Here is a 12,456-nt window from a genome sequence, read left to right as displayed (position 1 = left end):
GTGTGTGAGGAATAAATACAGTCGTTATTTCTTTGCATTTTAGTATAATGGATATTTTGTTTAAGCGTGGTGCTGTACTGTTGTTAGGCAACAGAGAACCTGGGGCAGCACCTGGGAAATTGCTAATATCTTCAGCTCCACAGCAGATGACCATTTAAACCTCATATTCCTGTTGTGATGGTTTGTTCCATTTTTTCACAGAGCCTCTAAGGGATCATGGTTTTAAAAAAAAAAAAAAAAAGGCTTTGCATTCCCTGTCAATAATTTAGAACTCACTCATATAATTTTACACTGCCTCATAATGATTTTGCATTCCTTCCCATTCCCTTGCAAATGCAGTGGATTTTGCACACCAAGCTTTTGCGGGAGACTGCAAAACTACTACAATGGAACACAAAAAGTTTGTGCAGGAAAAATATTGTATGGGAATGCAGTCCAAGTATTTTTTTCACAATGGCACTTTAGGAGCTTGGTATCAAATCAGAACAAAACCTTGCATCTCCTAAAAAAAAGTAACTTTACAGTAAAAGGGGAAAAAATGTTTGGAAATTTCATTGCAAGTTAATGTCAAAAGATTTTATTTTGTGTCATTTTAGATCATTTTTATTGGTCACTTCATAAAATTTTGACACAGTGTAAAAGGCAGGTGATATTTCCAAATTATGCAAAACAACAATTGACATGTAAGGTTTTATTCCAGCTTGCTTTCCTTTAGAGCAGCTGAAGTGCTGCTGAAACCTTTGGGCCATCATACAACTTTTTCGAGTAAAACCCTTGAGAATATCTTTACAATGGGGGAAAACGTCAGTGGGCTGTGACATTAACTTCTACAATATCAGGATCTCAGTGGTTTTTTATTTATTTATTTTTTATTCAAAGGTATAGTTGGGGTGGCAGGATGTCAGGACATCTGTTCTTGCATATTCACCATCTCATCAACACAAACTGTTCAGGATGGCAGCAAATATGAGGACATTCAGAGGAAAATCCCTGGATGGCTGCTGGATATCACACCAGTTCCCAGCATTATGACTAAAATCACTCTTTGCTGTCTTACTGAACACTTGCTACTGGCTTAGTTTCTTGCAAAAATAGAATATACTCAGTACCTGAAGTTGTGTGCTGCTCCACACGGAGGCAGGTATTGGCTTATTTGTGTGCAGCTGTGTCTACGTCTGATGCACTGAAGCATCGAGGAGGTTCACACTCACCAATTGCTATGTCTTACACTGTGTTCAAAATCAATACTTGATCACTGTTCCCCACACTGGAAATCAGGAGCATGCTAGAACAATACAGGGAACCGAATTTGATTCAAGTAAACAAATTTGTATATTAACCTTACACAATTTTCCTCATGACTCTATGGCATTCCCTCAGCGCTACTGTAGCATTATGTGAGCTGAACCGCTATCCTCCTCTGACCAAACCAAACAGCACAGTGCAATATGGGTATTCTGTGTCCAATGGGGTACACTGTATGTAGACTACCTTTTGTGGGGCATCGTGGGGTCAAAGTTTTGCCCCTATTATTTATTTTTGGACACCATTACAAAAGAACAGGCCCCCGAAATAGTGTGCCACGTAATGAGTAGGTCATAACCTCAGCGTCCTCGTTACCCGACCTCTGAGCTTTGTCACCTCTCGTTGCTGATGATGACCGAGGTGCCGATGTAGTGTGGGATCTCACTGTGGCTTTCGGGGGAGGGGCTGGAGGCCGGGCTTTGGCCTCTGTACAGGTAGGGGTGTAGCTCCTCCCCTCGGTAACCGTAGCTGTCCGTCAGGTGACTCAGTGAGTAGGGCGTGGCCGGGAAGGAGCCGCGCTTGGCCAGGACGTGGTGAAAGTTCAGAGAGACAAAGGGAGACTGTGCTTGGAGGCCCATTCCCCTCAGTACTCTCCTGTCTTCCTCCCTGGCCACTCTGCGCTCTCCGTTGCTGTCGCAGTGCCCAAGGTGTCCTGATTGGGGTTCAAACGGTGCCTCAGCCGAACGAAGCCTGCGTCTCTGCTCAAGGACCATCTGCATGGGGAGGTGCTGGCTGAGGCCTTGGGACATCCGAGGCTGCTCACAATTGCTCTTGCCCAGCATTCCTCCTGCCAGAAGCGGACACGAGACGGACATCTCGCCCCTCTCTGCTGGGTCTTTGCTGTCCCGAAGGAGCTGCAGTTTCCTAGCCTCTGCACCGCTCTGTATAGGGGCGTGGAGGCGACTCTCTGGCCTGCCCTGGCCCAGAGAGGGATGATCATATGGCTCCTCTTTAAAGCGGCTACAGGGTCTGGAAGAGGAGCAGCTGCTGAAGCCATCATGCAGAGCATCGCTGGAGAAGCCCCTGCCCACTGTACCGCGATCTGCAAGATTAAGATATCCAATGCAGTTGGTGAAACATAGCTTTAAGCATCTTTAAATTAATTTAAATTAAAAAGCCACGTATCTAGTTAGTAAGACGTAATTCATTCATTCATTAACAATGAATGAATTAACATTGATGTTAAAATAAATGCAAATAACATTAATACAATAAGTAGTGATTGTTATGCATGTCAATGCTTTTATTTAACACTTTTCATATCTCTCCTTGAGGAAGCTCAATTATGTTCGTAGTTAATATCCAACGCCTGGTTTGGCTAATCCAGGGCTTGGCAACCCAAATGGTAAGAAGAGCCATTTTGCCACCACAGCATTTCATGTCCATTTTATTGAAGTAATGTTTCATCTTGGCTGTAAATTTGCCTCAGCATGTGGCAACGTCCTAGTACAGGCTAAAAAAAACAAACAAAAACAGACTTTCTTTGCTCTGCTTTAAGCTTCAGCTCTGCTATAAGTGCTTGTCTCGCATCTCCAGCAGGAAACTTTTCTATGAAAGTGAAATAGTTTCTTGTAAAATGTCTCTTAACATTTGACTTTTCACAAGGCTGAAGTCAGCTTTTCATTTGGCAGCTTCTTGTAGCTTTGAATTTTCCCGTTCCACCTTAAATGGTGCCTGTAGCGCCAAAATGTAGCTAACTGCATAGCTAACTGCTGTGTTGTTTGAGGTGGACTTAAGAAGCTGACTTTAGCTTCGTGATTTTTTTAGTGTTTAACAGTTTCTCACTACAAATTAAACAAATCAGGAAACCAACTGGAGTGATTATAAATGCAAATAAGTCCATTCATCTCCAAATTATTAATGTTTGTCTTAAATTTCTCTCTTTGCCGTTTCATTAGCTACTAGGTAGGTGAGACTGTTATCTCCATTGCTATGTTGACCAGCAGTCTGTGTGCCAACCTTCAGGGTTATGAGTAGTTTTACATTTAACTCCAGCACTTAAGACCATTTATTGTTAAACTGTGTTGAACGATTGGCAGAGATGTATTTTACTGCAAAGAGGATTTTATTTTGACCTAAAAATCTTATTCTGCTGTGGAGCTGCAACAAGGCAGTAAAGGAGACGCACGTTGTGCTGATGGTGGAATTTAGCAAATACATGTAAGTGCTGACCAAATTACACCAACAAATCTGAACAATCTAAAAAGCCTAATGGCAGGCGTATTGGAAGAGCTCGGTTTATATGCCAGTTACAAAGAAAGGAGACAAGAAACAGTTGCACATTTCCCTTCAATCACATTTTAGTAATGGTCAAGGCCATTCAGACTAGGGCCATACATTGAAGGAGAACAGCCAGATGTGTAAGCAGGGTCCAGGAAAGGCAGAGGAGCAAGATATATCATTGGATTATTGTTATTGTTATTGATTATCCAAGCCAAGGAGTTCAAGAAGGAGGTCAACACCTGTTTCATTGACTACAGCAAAGCCTTTTACTCTGTTGACCGTTTCAAATTATGGACGAGGCTGTCCACTACCGCCATACATGTTCAACCTGTATGCAGAACCTACAATGAGAGTAGCAAAACTGGAGGAAGATGATCGAGGACTCAGATTGGTGGAAGAAACATCAGTTGCCTTCAATATGTAAATTACACAACACTCATAGCAGAAAAGTTGGAAGACCTGGAGACCCTTCTACGGTAGGTTAAAGAACAGAGTGAAAGATAGGCAGCTCCACATGAAGAGCACTAAGGCTATGACAACAGAAAAGACTGGTAACTTTACCATCGATGTGAATTGGTTAACCGAGTAAGCTTTAGCCTACTCTGCTCAGTCATTAACAACAGAAGATCAGAAGACCCAGCACAAGATATACAACTCAGATTGACGGAACAAGAATGAAGGAACTTGAAAAGATCTTCAAATGCAGCGATTCGTCTCTACAGACAAAGATCAGAACGGTCTGGGCTGTGCTCTTTTCTGTGGTTCATCTTTGGGTGTGAAAGCAGGACAATAAACAAGCAAAACAGGAAAATATTGATGCCCTTGAACTTTGGAGTTGGTGCAAACTTCTGAGAGTACCTTGGACAGCAAAGAAAACAAACAAATGGATCCTCGAACAAATCAAGCCTCACCTCTCACTCAAAGCCCAGATAACCAGACTGCATTCTGAGAAGAACCAATTCATTGGAAAAGACCGTTATGCGTGGAGCAGTTGAAGGTATAAGAGGAGGAGGAACATCCAGCAACAAGATGGATGGATGCAATCAGAGGAATCATGAGCCGCTTAGAACCAAACAAAAGACATGATATTCTGGAAAAAAAAACTATTCATATGGTCGCCAGGAGTTGGAAATGACTTTTATTTTTTATAATAATAAGAATGTGATGGCTTGGGGCAGTCAGGAAACATCTGGAACCCAACTTTCCTGGCTTTTTTAACTTTTAAATCACAAGATATCAACTACTTGTGTTATCTTTTACTGTATTATGTTTATTTACATTTATTCTAATGCTATGTTAAGACTGTATGGGCAAAAACAAGCGTATTGTCCAGATAAATGGTAAATTATGCTTAGGTATGTAAGACTTTTGCACAAGTACTTTGGAGCAATGCCAAATAAGAATCACTTGTTTTTTGAAGAAACAAATGAATTGTTCCTTAAAGAACCAATTTTGTGAACGAGGAACCTTGTTAAAGTTTAAAGAACATCCATACAGTGTAAAGGTTCTACACCAGTTAAAGGTTTTCTCTGGAACCATGCAATAACTATTCAGCAATCTTTGTTTTTAATCTCTCAGACTTTGAGAACCCTGCTGACAGTTTAACTGCTTAGCCAGTCACTGCAGGGATAATCTTACCTTTCCTTCACTTTGCCATGAATCACTGTCCTGCTCCGTAGCAGAACACTAGTACACCCTACTGTGGCGAGGATGTTCTCACTGAAACTCGCAATCTCAGTATGACTTAGAACAGCTTACTGAAAGGTTTTCTAAACTCAGTGTGCACTTTATAGCTCTACAATTACAGACTGACATGGTGGTGTGTTAGTGTGCGTTGTGCTGGTCTGAGTGGATCAGACACAGCAGTGCTGCTGGAGTTTTTAAGCACTTCAGTGTCGCTGCTGGACTGAGAATAGCCCACCAACCAAAAATATCCAGTCAACAGTGTCCTGTGACCATTGATGAAGGACTAGAGGATGACCAACACAAACTGTGCAGCAGCAGATGAGCTGTCGTCTCTGACTTTACATCTATGAGGTGGACTGACAAGGTAGGAGTGTCTAATAGAGTGGACAGTGAGTGGACACAGTGTTTAAAAACTCCAGCTGCACTGCTGTGTCTGATCCACTCGTACCAGCGCAACACACACTAACACGCCACCACCACGTCAGTGTCACTGCAGTGCTGAGAATGATCCACTGACCAAATAGTACCTGCTCTGTGAGGGTCCATGGGGGTCCTGACCACTGAAGAACAGGGTAACAGAGTATCAGAGAAACAGATGGACTACAGTCTGTAACTGTAGAACTACAAAGTGCAGCTATACAGTAAGTGGAGCTGATAAAATGGTCAATGAGTGTAGAAACAAGGAGGTGGTCATGATGTTATGCCTGATCGGTGTATAGCTGGTGGGTCACAGACTCTGGAGATATGTGGAAGCAAGTGGACTAATGTGTGTCTAGCCAGAGAGCTGAGAAATCTCATGAATTCTATAAAGCCTGGATATTGGGGGTGAGGTATAAGGAATCAGTACAAACCTATAACAAATGTAGCCTGAAACAGCACATAGTCATATTGTGTGTTGATGTTAGTTGTTTTTCTTCCTGTGGGGTAGTGGAGTGTACGGCCATCTATGTTTAGCTGCTGATCTTAAAAGAAGCGCTTAGTAGTTTTCTAAAATATATATATATATATAGAATGTGATATAAACTGAATTAGTTAAGAAAGAAAAGAAGACGTGGTGTTGTGCCATTTCTAGTTAGAAAGCTTGAGTGTTCATGTGTTCATGACCGTTTCTCTTCTGAACGTTCTCCAGTCCTCATTATTAGCCTGTTTGTGTTGGCTGAAGAATTAGCTCATATATAGTAAACCCTCACACAAATGATAGTGTGCCATGTTCAACCCAAGCCAGAAATAAAATCATGTACAGTACTGTGAAAAAGTCAGAGACCACTCTTCATTTATTTTATCTCCAGTCAAAACAGCCAAGTTCACCGTGTTTCTTTTTCAGGAACGTCAGGAAAACATATATTTAACAGAAAATTACCCAGAAGCCTCAACAACTAAATATAACATCAGATGTTTTAGTGTGTCCACGTTTTCCTCTTTCAGAGCTTCCGTTCTTTTCCCTCACAATTCAAGTAATCCCAAACACTTTCAGTGATGTTGAGGTCTGGACTCTGACTCTGGGGTGGTCATTGTTCCATTGGTCCACTGTTCTGAGGACACCAGCAGTCTGTCTATTTCCTTTTCTCACTAACAGCTTCTTAACAGCTACACATCCTTTCAGACCCACGTCGTTGAGTTGTCTTGTCACAGTGGAAGGATGGACAGAAACACCTGTGGCTCTGAAGCCAGAGTGGGGCTTGATTTTCTCCTCCCTCTCAAAGTTAAATACTGTTTATCTGGTTCTGATAGTTTTGGTGGTTGTAGGTGGTTGGAGTCCCATTTTTCCCAACTCGAGTTTTGCAAACTCACTTGTTTTTTCTCCTCAAAAATGAACGACTTAATGGCCGTTTTGACTGGAAATTAAATAAATGAAGGGTGGGTCTCTGACTTTTGCACAGTACTGTGTACACCAAGATGAACTCTAGTGGAAAGAAACTCTGACATGGTCCTCTTTATTAATTCTTATGGATGGACTGACATCACAGTGCAGCCTTAGTCTAGAATAAAGTGCACTCTTCCTGAATAACAATCAGTTTTGGGCTTTCTTTAATGATGTGGCTCAAAGAAAAAACACATAGGAACTGTTATTGATCATTTTCAAAAATAATGTTCAAAGCATATCAACGGCTGCCAGTTGGTCAGATCTGTGCCAAAGTCTGCTGTCATCTGTCAGTGAATTTCAGTGTGGAATTGATACTGATAGGGATGATCAGTGATGAGTGAGTACTTTACATTCACTCAGCCAGTTTTTCATTTGTATTAATATTCAGAAACTACAGAAAAAACTTTGGTCAATAGCTCGCTTGAGCCCTTACCTGCGTAAGTGTTATTGCCGGGTGTTGCTGTGGGGCTGCCAGAGTGGGGGTGTAGAAGGGGTTTGGAGTTGAGTGCATGGGGGTTTATGCTGTGTTTTGAAGAGCTGTTGTTGCCCCAGTGGCTGTCCCCGTGGGCTGGCAGGGTGGAGAGCAGCTGGCCCGCTGCCTGCTCAGGAGAACTCGCCGCTGCCCGCAACTTCCTGCAGTCTGTGGGGAGGTGTTGTGTGTAAGTGTGAGTGTAGGGGTAAGGCAGCGGAAGGCTGTAAGGCAGCACCTCGCCTGGCTCTGGGATGGGCAGGGAGACTGGACTCTGTTCCTGACAGGATGACAGACTGCAGGGGGGACTGGACTTCCAGCCGCTTCCCGGAGGAGACTCCAGCTTATCAGAGGACATGGATATCTGGAGTGGATAAATACACACCATCACATATGTGATAGAAATTGTATTGGAGTAATCCAGCCTTCCCACTATGTTGTGTATGTACACTGTACTATGCAAAAGACAGAGACTAACATTTATGTAATTTGTCTGGGAAATGGCCGGTATTCATTTATCAGGTCAGAAAGAAACAAAAAACAGAAAACATGCTGTATATTTAACAGACAATTTCACAGAAACCTGAACAGGGAAATGAAATATCAGGCTTTTGTATAGTTTGTGTGTCCACTCTTCACCTTTATCACAGCTTTCTTTGTTTCTGCAAGACTTGCTTTAAATGTTTCAAAGAAGTCTGCAGGGTTTTTTTTCCACACTTCCAACATTCAGTCTTAGAAATTGGTTGCATTTTCTGTTCCTCATGATCCCAGTAATCCATTCAGTGTTGTTGAGGTCTGGACTCTGGGGTGGTCAGTCCGTTGTTCTAAGAATAGCAGCTTCTTCTTTGTTTGATTTGCAGTTTTTTTGTCTACCTCAGTTTCTTGACAGATTCACATCCTTTCAGGTCTACCAGGTCTTGCTGGTTTCCAAGAGTCTCATTTTTTCCATACATTTGGTCATTTTTGAGCTTCAGTTTTGGAAACTTTTCCTTTCCTGGCACAGTTGGATTATCTATATACTCTTATCAGAAATATCCTCCTGAAAAATGAATAACTCGTACTTGATGACTGTTTGACTGGACATAAAGGATGATCTCCGACTTTTGCACAGCACTATATGTGCTATATGTGTAGTAGGGGTGGTGTGGTACCCACATTAACATTATTAACATTGTTTTTCAGTATGGGTTGTGAGACAATACGCGCTATGAATCAAATCAGGAATGCAGAAGTTTTATGCCATAATTAATATTTGTGGAATCTGACATGCTGACATAAATTGAAATAGATTGCAATGTTTAATGGAATAGCACTTCATGGCATTCCTTTAAGGGAAGGGGCAAAAAAACCCGTCGTCACCAATCATTTACACTTTATGTATTTAAGTGTCTGTGTGTTGTTAAAGAAAATGAACAGTGAGTTTGACTGAGTTGTTGATTTCACCAGGCGTTCATCTTTCTAAAAGGTAAAATGAATATTGCCCCTTCTTTTTACTTTTCCATGACATGATTATAGTGTCGTGGTGCAAAAAACACCGTACAAATCCTAAATGTGTGCATCGCTGCACCCTTAACGTGTACCAGTCAAACATTTGGTCATGCCTACTCACAGAAGACATTACTCATTTGGACATTTTAGCATAATAGTAAGAGCATCAAGGCTATAAAATAACATGAAATTATGCAGTAAACAAAAAAGTATCTTCTATTCTAAATTCCTCTAATCCTCTGCCCCCCTGCCTTGATGCAGTTTTATATACTCGTGGTAGTCTCAGTGCTTTTTCACTCGACTTGAAGAAGTTGGGGGGTATTTAAAGAAAGATACAGAGTAATTCCAAAAGATTCATATTTGTGTAACCATGAGGCGCCTAGGAACCAATCACAATCCAACTGAAAGAGGGGGTCATAGAGTTTCTGTCAGAGGTAGATGAATTTGACTATGGCGTTGACGTGGTCCGTACAGCTGGAGGAGGTTCATATTGAACGCTTGTAAAATAACTTGTACATAATAAATTTAATGTTTATTGAAACCATTTACAGCTTCCTTCATTGATCTGTAATGATTTACAAGTGAGATAAATCATTTTGAAATCAGATGAATCTTTTTGAATCACCTGCATTTGAGTTGTTTTGGGAATGCATTCATATATAGGCATCCAACTCTCTAACAGTCTTGAAACCTAAACTCTATAACTGTCTCTGGACCACTCACAAGGGCACTCTAGCCTAAAACTAGCATGCCAGATGTTATTAATTAGGTTATGTTGTAGTCTATAGTGAAGCATTGCATCCATCAGCCTCATCAGTTTTATCTGAATCTCTTTTTTTTTTGTCCTTTAGTGCTCTCTTACTACAATACCCAGCATGCATTATGCAAAATATTGCTCATCCGTTGGGAATCCCTATGGCTGTGTACAAATCCTGACTGTTAGCCACTGATCTAAAGGCGAATAAATGCACCTGTGGTACCAGCGTTTATTAATTATACAGCACAAAACACAAATGGTCAGTTTTTTGTTTGTCAAAGGAATAATTCTTCCATCTTCAAGATGCATTATCATAAGAGTGTTGTGGCACCAGTGTAAGAGATGAGTAGGCTTATTTACAGCTGGTGCTATGGTTGCCTTTTTATACTTTGTCCAGAGCCTATAGATCAAAATCTCTAATGATTATGAAAACATATTCAATCCGACGTCTCCAAACATTTTACTCATAAATGTCTGTGTGTGTACACGTCTGCGTTTATGCGCACGCATGCTTGCTCTATGTTTGTGAGTACAGTAAGACTGTAGTAAGATGCACTGTTGCTGTACCTGTGGGTATGGAGATATTTTGGGTTTGGTTTTGATCCTGGCCGGCTTGGCTTTGAGCTGTTTGCGGGTGTCCGCTGGGGGAGGCAGGGAGGTCTTATAGGAGAGCGCCAGCCTGGGCCTGCTCTGATCCTGAGACAACTGCAACTCCTTATACTCCACGTCTCTACAGAGCACACACAAAGCATGTTAAAATCACACGCACAATCAGCCTGCCCCTTAAAAAGAAACTAAGTAGACTTTTCCGTATTACAATGATGTTGTATTTGGCTCTTGATGGTCCAAAATCTGGGCTGATGTCTTTATTTTCTAAACCGGCCAGACCAACATTACTCATTCCTGAGCTGTGTGACAAGCAGCAAGCCGGAAAAAATGACCTGCTTATTTTGAAAGTGATAATTTGGCAAAATAAACTTAGTTTTCCTCTTAGCCCAAATCTGAAGCTAACCTCTTTTAGTTTTGCTCTGAAGCTATGAGGCTAATGTGGCTGAGAGCAAAGGACGGTCTTCAAATCTGGACCCTGAATCCAGTTTCTTGTCCTGGGTTTGCATAGGTATGACACTAGGCGGCCAATCGGTTGCATTAACAGTTCATTTAACTACCAGTGATGAGAAAATCCATAACCTTGAAAGTCTTGATTGTGAAGACCATCATTTTTATAGATTCAGGGTCAGAAATCACATAAACAAGGCTGTAAAGTATTTCTGTAAATTTACAGCAGAAGCACTGCAGTAATCTACAGTAGATTAGGGGCAGTCATGGGCTGGAGGTTAGGGAACCAGCCTTGTGACCGGAAGGTCGCCGGTTTGATCCCCAGAGCCGACAGCACATGACTGAGGTGTCCTTGAGCAAGACACCTAACCCCCAACTGCTCCGTGGGCGCTGCGGGTTGGGCTGCCCACCGCTCCGGGCAAGTGTGCTCACTGCCCCCTAGCGTGTGTGCACTCACTAGAGTGTATGTAGCGTTTCACTTCATGGATGGGTTAAATGCGGAGGTGAAAATCCCTGCTGTGGGACTAATAAGGGTCACTTAAGCTTAATTACTGTAGAAATTGTGCATTCTGGGAGATACAGTTTCAGCTTCTTGTTAAAGTGTTGGATTTTGCAGTAGTTAGCAGTTATTTGCAAGGCATTTTGGGAAAGTGACTGGTACTTTGTGCAGTCTCGAGCAGTCTGTCTGAATATTGTAGTAAGCTTCCCAGCATTCCTTGCAGTTTTGTTAATATTAATTAATGCACTTTTTTCATCAAAAATAATGTCAGTTCAACCTAAAATATAGTTCATGTGTTAACAAGAAATTACTAGTTTCATTCAACTCAAATAAATGCTTTGATTAAACCAATGGTTCATTCAAAGTACTTTGTTGAGTTGATTTACTTGTTTTATCCTGTTATTTTGCTTAATCACGTTATTCTTACTTCAAATACATGTTTGTGTGCATTTTGCATGTTTCGGTATTCCAACCATGGTTTCGGTTAGGTAGTTTATCCCTGTTGTGGTTAATAGATGTTTGGTTATCGGCGTCTTCGCGATAGATTTGTTGTGTTACCCTATATTTTTATGTGTGTTATCTGTTGTACCACACAATTTAGTAGCCTAAAGACCCTCAGACATCTCATTAGAGCATATAAAAGCTGTGCATTAGAAATACAGAGTCGTGGGGTACAAGTACAAGTACAGCAATGAACAGTGGCGAGATGTGACTATTAGAGCTAGGACTTTGATTTGGGCCATCAATGTCAAAACTTTGACAAAATATGAGAACCAGTCTCAATGATTCTTCTAATGTCTCTATATGACTCAAGTAGTTTGTCAGCTCTAAGCTAAGAACGCTTTGCATTAACATTTTCTGATGAGCCTAAAGTTAAGTCCCACCTTTAGCAGTCCAGCATGTAGGCACCAGAATGTAACTGCTGCACGGTTTAATGTGGGTCGAAAAAGCCAGCTGTACATCGAACACATACATTTTAAGCTTCTAAAAGGCATTACATGTTTCACTTGAAGCCTGTGACAGACAAATTAGAGTATATTTGAGTATATATTTCTCTTTCAGTAGTGCTCTGTGGTGTACAGCTGCATATTCCCAGTCATTGACCTATC

General features: G+C 41.4%; 1 protein-coding gene across 1 annotated transcript in view; it reads right to left on the bottom strand.

The window, feature by feature from the left end:
• Window positions 1–580: 580 nt before the first annotated feature.
• sim2 (SIM bHLH transcription factor 2) overlaps window positions 581–12,456 on the bottom strand; it is a 42,447-nt gene continuing 30,571 nt past the window's right edge. The window contains exons 9-11 of the mRNA XM_017691381.2: window positions 10,360–10,522; window positions 7,512–7,911; window positions 581–2,347 (exon numbers count right to left, since the gene is read on the bottom strand). Coding sequence (XP_017546870.1) covers window positions 1,638–2,347; window positions 7,512–7,911; window positions 10,360–10,522 — 1,273 coding nt within the window. The 3' untranslated portion in view covers window positions 581–1,637. The remainder of the gene's footprint in view (window positions 2,348–7,511; window positions 7,912–10,359; window positions 10,523–12,456) is intronic.

Source organism: Pygocentrus nattereri, chromosome 18 (genome assembly GCF_015220715.1).
Source record: "Pygocentrus nattereri isolate fPygNat1 chromosome 18, fPygNat1.pri, whole genome shotgun sequence".
Classification (NCBI taxonomy): domain Eukaryota; kingdom Metazoa; phylum Chordata; class Actinopteri; order Characiformes; family Serrasalmidae; genus Pygocentrus; species Pygocentrus nattereri.
This window is presented reverse-complemented; position numbering and strand designations above follow the sequence as displayed.